This window comes from Thermobia domestica, chromosome 5, assembly GCF_964235325.1.
Source record: "Thermobia domestica chromosome 5, izTheDome1.hap1.1, whole genome shotgun sequence".
Classification (NCBI taxonomy): Eukaryota; Metazoa; Arthropoda; class Insecta; order Zygentoma; family Lepismatidae; genus Thermobia; species Thermobia domestica.
The window spans coordinates 213,947,778-213,960,766 of record NC_137458.1 but is presented as its reverse complement, the minus strand read 5'-3'; the positions used below and the strand labels follow the sequence as shown (position 1 = coordinate 213,960,766).

The 12,989-nt window shown below is 36.9% G+C and overlaps 1 protein-coding gene across 7 annotated transcripts in view; it reads left to right on the top strand.

Moving 5' to 3' along the window:
- Positions 1–12,989, top strand: part of Pde11 (Phosphodiesterase 11) — a 959,005-nt gene that overhangs the window by 809,033 nt on the left and 136,983 nt on the right. For all 7 annotated transcript variants that reach the window (XR_014131602.1, XM_081759673.1, XM_081759669.1 and 4 more), the window contains one exon: positions 3,926–4,094. Coding sequence is in view for 6 of the 7 variants with exons in the window: in XM_081759669.1 (XP_081615795.1) it covers positions 3,926–4,094 (169 nt within the window). In the remaining variant the exon portion in view is untranslated. The remainder of the gene's footprint in view (positions 1–3,925; positions 4,095–12,989) is intronic.

Genomic DNA, 12,989 nt, shown 5'->3' with positions numbered 1-12,989 from the left:
ATGCTACCACATTTAATTGTATTGAATCAAACATTATATGAACTAGAGAAATTGTGTAAATTATCCAAAAATTATTCACACGACACTAACATTTCTGGTCACACGCCCACCATCTTTCAAACTTTGCTCCAGATATCGTATAAACAGGTAATTCAGCTATTCTTTTTAATGTGCATGTTATCATTTTAGTCGTTCATTTCGGTTGCCATACAAGATTTAGTTTTCCTTTCCTGGATGAATATGTTCGAAATACGGTAGCGCAGAAGTAGCATCAGTGTAGAGCAGATTCAAAGCGTCGATTTCTTTTGCTGTCGGTCAATTTGTCCACCGTTTTACCTTTTCTTGTTTCTACAAGTGCCATGATACACCCGAATGATCAACGCTTAGTTTCTGTGCAACCTCTTTTCGTTTTCCTCAGATCATCTCGTCTTCTGGGCAGCTCTACATTTAATGATAAAAATTATTACAAACATTTCTTTATATTGATTAACCTGCGGCTAGAATCACAGTCCTGCTTTCTTTCTTTAATTATCAATTAATTCCTTACATTCAAAACTTACTTATTTTTTGGGTATAGTTTTTTTCGCTGTTAATTAAAATGTACTCTTTCCAATATAAGGAAACATATTTTAAAAATGTATAGTGTAAAAAAAGAATAACTATAACTGGAAAATAATTATATCTCAAACTTCCTTATTACATTCCCATACATCAGCAAACCATATTCAATTAGTTTAATTGAGTTTCAGTACGTGATAATCACTGCATGCATAGGCTATTTCCAGCTAGTAATATTTTGTATTTTCAGTGAATTCGATTATCGAATCGACGATTTTCAAGGACATTTTAGACGGAGAAGAAAAAAGAAATAAAAAATATAGTATTTGCTAATTGCCATTTACAGAATGAGTTTTGTGGTTCTGGATAAAGAATAGTTTTAGTAATTTACACCAGTTGGGAATTGAAATGAGAATGATGAACTCAGTGTTATTGCTCATATTAGTGTAAATTTACGCTTAACTTGAGTGTTGTGTAATCGTTATGAAATGTACTGCTCTCATTTGGGAAGAAATTCGTAAAGTGTTCAACATGGGAGAAAAGTTTGAGACCACACCCGAATTCATTTCTTATAATGAGGGATACTGTAGAATTCTTTGCGGCAGTCCTCATATAAAAAAGTAAAGGGAAAAGTGGTAAAATAATATGAGAAAGGGGTGGGAAAGGTGGTACAGTAGAGTCCCTAAAACTCGGCACTCGATAACTCGGCAGTCCGGCTAACTCGGCCACACCCTAGCAGGGTGAAAGAACCCCGTGCGAAAATCCATTCGAGGTCATTGCCGGGTATTTTTCTGAGGTTTGTTTCATCAGGTAAATTACTTTACAGTGTGTGTTCATTAATTTCCATTTTCATGTATAGTAAAGGTTCTATGCCTTCATAGAGTACGTACTTTTCTTTTGTTTAAGGGTAATTGGGCAGTTTATTCTCTGTTGTATTCTTATGCAACCAATACCTACAAGTACAGTACTGTATTTTCTGAGGAAACACTCGTACTTAAAAAAAAAAAAAGAAAAGAAAAAAAGAAAGAAAGAAAGAAAGAAAAAAACGATAACCCAGCATTTTCACGAACTCGGCCACTCTTCGATCCACATTAGTTCGATTTTCGAACTCTACTCTATTTTCTTCGACTGTTTTGACAGTTAATCTTCTGTCTAATTGAGACAAGTTTATTATAAATTACGTACCTCTCTCTTGAGTAGACTACGTAACTATATTAGGAACTAAAGACATAAAACCATAACACTTAACAACATTAATAATCTCTAAGCTGTTAAATAACCAGTTAAGCAAATTTCGTATTCACTATGAATGGCAATTTAGTGTATGTTCTCCTGACGACTATCATCTAATTTTTCATTGGCAAATTCATTTAACTATTTTCTCACGGAAATAAATAGCCCAATATTATTTTTCTAAGTGTTGTTGTTCCAAGATTTTAATGACAGCTGTCACATATTTTTAACCGTAGATACAAAACAGTTCTGTCTGCAAATCAGAAATCTTCTCTGAATGAAGAAGTTGATGTGTCTGGAAATTATGTCTGTTGTTTGAATCCTGAGAAAGCACAATCTGCTTGTCTTCACCAACTTCTCTCACAAGAAGGATCAAACGGAACAACTAGTAATGTTATATAATTAATAAGACAAAAGGGCGTAAGACATTAACGAAATAAAGCATTAGTTTTTTTTAAATTCTGACAAACTTTAAGTTGGTATCATCAGCATAACTATTTTCATTTAATTAGCTTTGCAGCGGACTCAGGTATATTCAAAATCTAACTTGAAAGATCAGAAGATGGCTCTCAGACGTGCTGCTTTAGCCGGACAGTCCCAGAATTTACATCATATATCCTGCAAGGAATTCTTCGGAACTCCAAATGTCCCGGTTTCCTTCCAGAACATACCTTAAGATCATTTATGCAATATTTTTAAAAATCCCGCTTGTATTAGTCATTGATAGTCACTGATACGAATAATCACCTCCCTGTTACTTCCTCCTAGTGAGTATTGACCTATTATTTTTTTCTTTTTAATTTCATATTCGAGCCAAGGGTAAAAGTGGATCTGAAAAGATAGGGGGACGGATGACGTCACGCCGTCCTTCTTGACTATCTTTGCCCATTGTATTTTTTTAGGAAGTGGATGGACGCCATCGATATTTTTTGATAGTGGGCAACGACATCCTCCCGCTTTCCCACACACTTTTACCTCTGCTTTGAGCAAGAAGCAAGTGGATAACAATGAATGTATTGTAAATTTTCATAAGGTCTCCTGTTTTTTTTTTTTTTTTTTTTTGTTGTTAAAGTTTAGAAATATGGATGTCCTAATCATGATGATTGCAACAATGAGATTTAAAAAAAAAATCGGGCAGAATGCCTGGTTTAATGGTTGTGCTTACGTACCTAAGTAGCTTTTTGTAAATTCTGAGTGAACCTCAATCGAATTGTAACTTCGGTTGGAAGTTTTATGCAACCACCCATTCACTTTTGAAACGCGGGCTTGTCTGCTTGTCAGTATAAGATAAGCGTGGACAGCGTATATAGAAGTTCAGATTTAAAGTGTTCTTATACCGTAGTGGTTAGGATTATGAATGAGATTTCTGGGCTTTCAGTATCTGTACTCATGCTAGCCCGTCACGTGTGAGAGGTAACGTCTCTAGGCGATCACATTACCAGAAGAATTGTGGGGAAATAAAAGAATGGGGAAGGAAGGAAGAGATCTGGCATGTTAGGCATCATCCCAGTATTTGCCTGGTATGAATGACAGAAACCTCACTTGGCCTGGATGGTTGGCCTGAAAAAGCTTTTACTATAGTGGGATCTATTAAGGAAGTTTACACGTAGGTGCGTAATTTTTGTACTATTCTTTCTTGAAATTAATTCAAATTTACTTTAGTGAATTGAAGGTGTAAAGAAACGATATAACAAAATCCATCAGCTGTAATTCCATACCTTGTGGATCTGTTCACTGTTTCACTTTATAATACATATAACTATCGTTTTTGAATATATTTTAGAGTTGAACATTATTTCATTGACATCTTATTGTAAATGAGATTAATACCTATAAATAGATATATAGTGTCCTTGGATGATGGAAAACCACAAGGTAGAGCACTTGTTCCATTTCGGTAAAAAGACACGAAACTGCATAATTTTCTTGTGCTTCAGGGACAATTTTGCGAACTATATTTTTCTGGTGATCTAATAAACGTTGTAATAATATAACAGTATTGAATGTTCATTTAAAAGCGTGATCTTCGTAATATTTTCTGTAATACATTGTTTATAATTGCGTTATGTGCGTAACTCAATATGGTGTGTCATAAGTCTTGCACTTAACTGTCACTTTCTTTGCTCTGTTTTAGGTTTGCACCTGCGAAGCGAGGAGGCGAGAATGACGGCGGAAACGGCTCCGAGCACAGTGGCTCCATCTGGTGGTGAAGCGGGTAACAAATATCATTACGATCCCGAGTATGCTCGGATGGAAGCATGGCTTGACGAACATCCAGATTTTGTACAAGACTATTTTCTTCGGTGAGCTAAAACAATTTTATTGTCTAACGTTTTAAATTTACTGAAGTTTCGTTGTTCTTTTATTGATAAAGTAGCAATTATTTAAATATTCATCAATAAGTGTAATATTTAGATTCTTGAACACGTTTTGATATTCAACTTATTTATTTGCTGCGATATTTTTTGAACATAATAATTATAAAAAGAAGTTTTCTAAATCGCTATGTAGTCATTTCGTATAATAGAAACCTAATAATGAGGTATGGGTTGAGAGTTTGAAAGGTCCCAGGTTAATGTTTATATCTCGCTATTACATACGCAGTACGAGGAAACTCCTCGAAACTTCCTAACGATGAGGTGGCTACTGTATCCGAGAGATGATCCTTCCGATCAAATAACTGCGAGTAAATGAATTGTTCAAATATACAAGATACATTTTATACATGACACCGTTTAGCACACACACACACGCACAAATGTTACGTTCCCAAAATAAGAGCGTCGGAATTTGATACTACAAGGAGAACGGCTCCAATATGTCAAGTGAGAACCTGGAAATTATTCCCTTCAGCATGAATAACGTTTTGTCATCGCTCGGACAGTTGTTAATGTATTCTTTATTTTCAAGTTTAAGATATGGGTATTTACAAAATATGAGTATACTGAAATAAATAATCATTTTTCTCTTTACCAGTTTTCTGTGGCACTACAATATTTTTTATGAATTTCCAGAGTGAATTTTCGCATATCGTTAAGTTCGGGCTTTGAAAATGAAATCTTTCAGTTTAACGTCCCACGATTATGCCTGTTAGAATAAGAGAGATGAATGATTAAGGCAAATAAATGATGATGGAATAATTGGTGGAATGAGAAAGTGGGAGAAAACGGGAGTATCCCGAGAAAATCCATGGACACGATGTTTTCCATCACAAACTTACTTGGTCAGGAATCCGACGCACCAGAGCCACTGAGCCATCGTGCCCCCTCCGTGCTTCGTGGTGGCTAGCCAAGTGGAACGGGTAATGAACAAGATCCATGGTCAATCGAGCGTCCTGGAAACATCTCATTAACATATTCTCGAATCGAAGTGACAAAATGAGTGACAAAGACACTTCATCTTGCTGAAACCACATGTCCCTTTGACACTTCGGATTTCCAAAAGGGAAATGAACCAGTTTCTTATCATATCAAAATACTGATGTTGGTTAACAGGCACATCCAATATATATATATATATATATATATATATATATATATATATATATATAAAGGACCGTAAATTGGTTTGTTGTCCACGCCAGCCGTTGTAAAACGTGAGGAGAGCTATACTCAATCTCCTCATAAAAGTAAGGCTGTTACTTGAACCAGAAGACAACATTTCTAGCTCGGGAGCTTCGATATATGGCACATTGATAACTGAAAATAACTTTTCAGTGTCAAACACCGGAAGAAGTGCGTCACATGCTTCCTTCCTCTAGTTTATATCATTGTAAGATAATTCTTGAACAAATTTCGGTCGATATGGTTGTAATTGTAAGTATGTTTTCATGTGTTTGCACAGAATTGAACGGAGTAGCCTATACTAAATTCCGCGGATCGTTTGCGAGTTGATTTCATTGGTGATCTTTCCACTGACTCCGCGACTTCTCTGCATTGTTCCTTTCGTGTTGATGGTCTGGTTTATCCTTAACACTGCCGACAGAAAACAGTTTCTGTTCCGACAGAAAACAGTTTCTGTTCGCAACGCAAAAGTTTTCTCTTTGGAGGGGGCTCTCGTCCAAATCGTAGCTGGAAAGCCATACACACCTGTTCCAACATTTTCCCTGTTTTGAGCCTCTCTTGAACTCAAGTGCTTGTGATGATGCGTTCTTCAGTTATATAATCACTTGTATCTATCATTGTTTATACAATAAAGAAGAAAGAAATACATTGTAATTCCGTCACATACATTGACAGTTACAGTTTACGTTGTTTGATTATTTTATACTTAAGGGTCGACGGACTGCCCGCCCTACGGTAAAACTTACCCAAGTATAGTTTTACCCAAGATTTAGTTGCTAAATTCTTTAAATGTTTAAGTTATTTTTTCTTGATCTTTTAAATTTTATTGTTATTTTGCGTCGTGTACCTTCACTCCTTGTGGACACCCTGTTGTAGGTATTGTCATTCATTAGTAGAACTGCATTCATAAAAGTTCTTGCGTAGGAATTTTTTTTACTCCATCATTTCACTAATTATTAATTTGCCTTTTAAAAAAACTTGTCATTAACCTACAGAGAAGACAGAATATAGGATGAAACACTAAATTATTCAAACATCCATTTCGACTTGACAGACATGTTGAAACACGAACCTTATTTAAGTAAGGTAGTGACTGTATATTGATTTTCTATAATCTAAATTTCACTTAGCCGACGAAGTTTGTGCAGTGTACAATCTGCTGTAAACATTTTGGTCTGATTGTTTGGAATTTTGCAAATTTTACACTTTTAACAGCTAACTGATGTCAGGATAGTAAATCAGGGATGCAAATAACCACTCGCCCACTCGCCCGGGGCGAGTGTTTCATCGATAACGGGCGAGTATTTATTATCATACTGAAGGTAAGTAAATAATTTCTATTGTGGGATGTGGGCTAGTAGGTATTTTCTTGGGCTAAAACTTCGTTGCTTATTTGCATCCCTGTATTAAATCGTTTCAGAAGGAAAATATTTTATCACCTTTTATCGTAAGAAATAATCTTCCATTGGGAGAACATTATTTGACGAATACAAGTGCATATCTCTGTGTGAATTATATTTACGCAATTTTTGTATACGTGTTATCTCTAACTCTAGTTCTCAATCAAGTGAATCTCTCTCTAATGGAGTTATAATTACTTAATTCTTGTTCGCGTACTATTCTTAACTCTAATTCTCAATCAATGCTTTACTCAGCTCCCTGATCTATAATTTTGAATCACGGGAGGAAGAAACTTTCCATTGTGTTCTTGCTCTGCTGGCTTGAAATTTCGGCCTTATTGTTTTAGGTGAATGAGCTAGAACCTAAAATCGTGAACATTTATTTTTTAAAAAATAATATTTGAACAAGTTCTGTGTAATAGTCTTGTAATATCACTAAGGATGTGAAGACAGTCGTACATTGGACTTGTTTTATAGAAGTAGTACTGTACTAGATTATTCAATATAGCTTTTATTATTACCAAATGGCTACTTTTGCAAAATTATTATGTTGGTGATTGTTATTTGTTCAATAACGAGAAATTAAAAGCAATGAAAGCTGTTCACACGCAAAAGTTAATTATTCCATTTTCAATATAAATGTGAGGTTTTATCGCACGGAACTTGCTCTTTATTTACGGACAGTTCCAGGTGCACCTGAACGCCAATACTACTGTACTACTCTATTTAATATAGCTTTTATTATTACCAAATGGCTGCTTTTGCAAGATTATTATGTTGGTGATTGTTATTTATTCAATAACGAGAAATTAAAAGCAATGCAAACCGTTCACACGCAAAAGATAATTAATCCATTTTCAATATACATAGATGTAAGCTTTTGTCGCAAGGAACTTGTTCTTTATTTACGAACTCAATTCCAGAAGCACCTGAACGCCAATTTATAGTGGAATGTCTAACAAATCAATGCGACAATAGCATAAATGCAATAATTAACAATATCAACATTTAAAGTAATAGCAAGAGCGGTTAACAGTAACAGACTAAATTTATGACAACGTAGTGCAGAGTTATGTGCAGCTTCAGAATTAGACAAATCGACAGGTGTGTATGATATTTTAGTTAAGAAGCCTGTGATATAGAGAACGTTGAACTACAGGGTATCCCAGAAAATGGTTTAGAGTGTTTGAACTTTAATAACTCGAACCAAATTTTTTTTAAAAAATGTGAAGATGTTCTAAATTTTACTGATGTTCTAATGTGGAATATGTTCAAAATGTCTTTCATTGGCAGCAATGCATCGTCGGCAACGGTGGAACAGATCGATAAACATAAGATATGGTGTCTATTCGAATGGATTCACAGGCAGTCTCAGTCGCCTCTCATGGCATCCAATGTACGTGGTTTTGTGGCGTAAACAGTGTTCTTCAGAGTTCCCAACGCCCAAAAGTCTAACGGCGTCTGATCGGGAGATCTGGGTAAATATTTGACTCTTCGTCGTCTGCCTATCCACCTCGTAACAAATTTCATCCAGGAATTGCCACACGTCTTGATGGTAGTGTGGCGGCGCGCTGTCTTGTTGAAATAACAGGCTTCATCTGTATACAACTGATGAACAGCTGACAATTTTTTTCCTGCAATATGTTAAGATACCCCACACATGTCACTGTTCCTTCAAAAAATAGCCTGACAAGTCGTCTGACAGACAAACGACATTAAACAGATAACCCAGAAAGATTAACAGCTTGTTCTCCCATCATATGGGGATTCTCTTGCCCAATACACACAGTTGTGGCGATTGATTGTTCTGTTCAGTTTAAAAGTTGCCTTATCAGACCAAACAATGAAATCAGCGAGCTGTTCTTTATCGCAAATCCATTCACAAGATTGCAGATTCCTTTCCGGATCGTCCTCATTGATTGCGTGAAGCAACCTGTGAATATATGGTTTCCGCTTTGCTTGCTTTGCTTGATTTGCTTACACATGATTCACGCGAAACTTGCCGTACGTATAGACTTCTGAAGAGATCCTGTGAAAGTTTGTAACACTTCTCGCGTCCCTCTGTCGTCTGCTACTGATTTCTTCCTGCCACATCATCCTTTGTTCATATCACACACAGTTTCTTCCCTATCAAACTTGTTGCGTAATTTCGTAATTCTTACACGTGATGGTGTAACCATATAATTCAACTCACCGAATGTTATTTAAGAAAATTTTAACTTTTTAAGTGAATTTCGTATAAAAACACTTTTAAGAATTTTTCTCTCAGCAAACAGACGAATATGAATACAGGATTCATTATGAAAGTAATGAGCATTGCTTTAGAAAAACTGTTTTATTATTCCGATTGTTATAAATCTTTAAAATTCTTCAAAATACGCTCCTTCTGCATTGATACACTTCTGGAGACGTGTTTTCCACGCCTGAAAAGCATCTTGAAATTCCTCGGCTGGAATGGCTTTTAAAAACCTTGTAACATGGGCTTGAATGTTCTGCACGGAGTCCCAATGTTTTCCTTTGAGGCGTCTCTTCAAACGGGGAAACAGAAAAATGTCACTAGGAGCCAGGTCAAGACTATAGAAGGTGGGGGACCACTGGGGTTCTGCTCCGGGCCAGGAAGTCGACGACGGTGAAGGCGGTGTGACTTGGTGCATTGTCGTGGTGGAGTTTCATTGAGTCTTTGATTTCACTTCGAACGCGGACGACTCTGCGTTTCAGTCTCTTGAGCACTTCTAGATAAAATCCTGCGTTGACAGGTTGTCCTGATGACACAAACTCGAAATGGATGATTCCTCGAACGTCGAAGAAGACAATGAGCATGGTTTTGATTCGGGATTTGCTCATGCGCGCCTTTTGGGGCGGGGGTAGGATGAGGTGTGCCAGTCCGCACTCTGTCTTTTGGATTCTCGATCGTATTCGAACATCCAGGATTCGTCTTCAGTTAGACCGAGTCTAAAAAGTCCGGATCACTTTCACACAATGCCAACAACTTCTTGCAGCGCAAAACTCGAAGTTCTTTTTGTTCGTTCGTCAACACCTTCGCCACAAGCTTCGCACAGACCTTTCGCATTTGCAGGTCCTCGGTCACTATCCCATGTACCGCAAATGTTGACATGTTTACGGTGTCCGCGATTTGTTGAATGCTCACACGCCGGTCTGAGCGCAACACTTCACGAACACGGTTAACGTTGTCGTTGATCCTGGCCGTTGTTGGGCGTCAAGAACGGGGCTCGTCGGCGACATCCTCCCGACTCTCCTTGAACGACTTGTGCCATTTTCTGACCTGGGATCTTGACAAACACTCCTGCTTGGAGGCCTCTTTCAGTATCTGGTAAGTTTCCGTAGCATTCTTACCCAACTTGACGCAAAATTTTATGGCGTAGCGTTGTTCGAGCGAACCCTCCATCGCGCCGTGCTACAACTTGTAAAAACGTGCTTCACGCGGATCGACATCTATACGCTGTCACTGCTCGCAGCAGACTGACTCCGGGCGCGTTTGGAAGGACAGACCACCCACTACTTCTTCCGCGCCGGCAGCGCGCGCTGCGGTGGATTGTTGAGTCAGGGTAGCATCATGCTCATTACTTTCATAATGAACCCTGTATGTGTGTGCGTCGTGTTTGCGATGGAAGTTTTGGTGGACCCTCTCGTTTCTCCAAATAAGGTACTAAAATCCGGCGTAAAGAGCAAACCTCGTCTCCAAACATTCATTTCCATAGTTTGTGATAGTTATTTTTAGCTCTAACATCAACCGGTTGCATTGCAAGCCCCTCTGCTTGGTAGAAGCACGGGGAAACGAAAAAAAAAAAGCCAGCCAATCAGCTATAAACAGGCAAACAAACAACAAGTCAATTTACGTTTAAATGTCAGTAGCTTATAGTTTTCAGTTTGTTTAACTTCAAGTAAAATTAATTATTGTGGTTTATGCAATGAATATAGTAACAAATACTACGTATACAGTGCGTTACGATGCTATAATAATAAAAATGTTGCCTCAAAAAAGTTAGTCTTAAACATTTGTCATTGCTGCTTATAATGTCATTTTAACGGCAAGCAATTAGCTGTGCAATAAAAAACATCAATCCCCCCAAAAAATAAAATGGAAAGTAAGAAAATTCGTCCCTTCAACTTTAAGTGTATCCTCCTGGAACCACCAAAAATCATCTTTCTTGAACATCAAAGTGGATAAGAAGTAAAAATGCAAAATAATAAAAAACATACTATGTAGTAAAATTCAACCGATGACCCGCGACTACCTCGTCTTCCGCGATTGTAATAAGAATAATTGGGCCAAGTGTAAAATTGCATTATCATATTCAATTATTTAAATCAAAGTGCCAAAATATAATTTAATATGTGTTTATAGTTCGTGTTGCTAATTAAAGTGAAAAAGTGAAATTTCGCATATCCTTCATCAAAATAATCACTATGACATAAATTTATGTTTTATAGTTTTAAAAAAATTAATCTACTTCTTTCCAGCATAAATAATTAATGCCTATACGACATAATAATTTTCGCATTATTAAATTGTATCGGCATTAAAAATACGATTAAAATAAGTCATTATGTCAAATTCCCAAAATGTTCTAACCCAAACTCTAAACCATACTATCCAGTAGTTATATAATCAGCTTTAATAAAATCTCCGCTATTAAAACCTAAAAAAAAAAAAAAAAAAAGTTTAAAATATAAAAAATCAAATCCCAAACTATCATAAACACCTAAGCCCTCATAAAAACTACAGGACTCAAACGACATATAGTTATAACGGTAGCACAGTATCAAATTCTGCCCGCCATAGTCTCTGCACTTATTTCGTGTTCTCACATTTCCAAAAATACTTTAAAATCAACTTTTGTTGCTCAAAGGAAAGGATCCCAGCCATCTTGTCAATTATTTGTCGATATTAGTAACTGAACTAAAAAAAATACAAAACAAATGAATGGCTACAGACACTAATTATGAGAGGTCAAATAATAACAAGTTGATAATGTTATCTTTAATATTTTTTTTATGTTATTAACATTCAAACAGTGTAAACTCCTTCGTGGGACGCTTTGTATTGAAAGTTCAAATATGTGGAAGAGATGTATGTTATATGTTTCTCTGAATGGAGCTCGAAAATACAGTTCTCAGTGTAATGTTTCGGATCTGAGTTTTCCGTATATGATGATACAGATATTTGAAATCAGTGATTTTTACGACAGCTGTCAGGTAGTTGAATATGTTTGTAATATTTCACGTTTTGATATCACACACGTGCGCAAGGTGTCCAAAACGTACACTTGCAAGGAAGAAGTTTAGAACTCAATTTAGCTTGGATAAGTTTGTAGTAGCTGCCATTGTCCAGATGAGTAAACAAAATTCAATTTTTGGACATTATTGCCTTGTAAGAGATTACTAAAGAAGGGAGGCATAGAATGCGCATCGATTGCTTAGTTATTGTGTTTATATGGGTTTGGGTACAAAACCTCGCGGCCAGAACCTCGCCTGGTCAAAACCTCGCCGTCCAAAACCTATCGGCCCAAAATCTCTCTGGGTCAAAACCCCGCCGCCCAAAAGCCCGCAGACCAAAATTTCGCCGCCCAAAACTTCGCGGGCCAAAATCTCGCCGGCCAAAACCTTGCCTGTCCAAAACCTTGCTGGCCAAAATCTCACTGGAGCAAAACGTCGCCTGCCAAAACCTCGCGGTCCTGATCTCGGAACACAGAATCTCGCCTGGTCTAAACTACGCGAGACGTAATTTCGCCTGGGAAGAAATGTCATCAGTATAAAACGTCGTCACGACAATTTCTTCGATGTAATTTTGTAATAACACATGATTGCATTTAAATAATGAGAAGAAAAATAATTCTAACGCGTGCTTTGAAAATCCATCCTATATAAAAATGAAAATGATTATTTTGTGATATCATACGTCTTGACCCACCAGGCCGATCTCGGTGAAATTTTCAACATAACTTAGATGAGGTTTGGACCTGTTATGTATTTTATAATTTCCCTTTGACGACACAACGAAGGGGTGGGGGAAGATAAATAAAAATAGATAAAACTTTATAACTCTTGAACCATGAGACCAATCTCGATCTAATTTGACACACAGATCAGGTTAGAGCCTGGGATGGTTTTTATCATTTTACTTTGACAGGAAGGGAAGAAATACATACAAATGAATGTGGCTGCGTTTGCGACTTAATAACTCTTGAACCACCGTACCGGTCTCGATAAAATT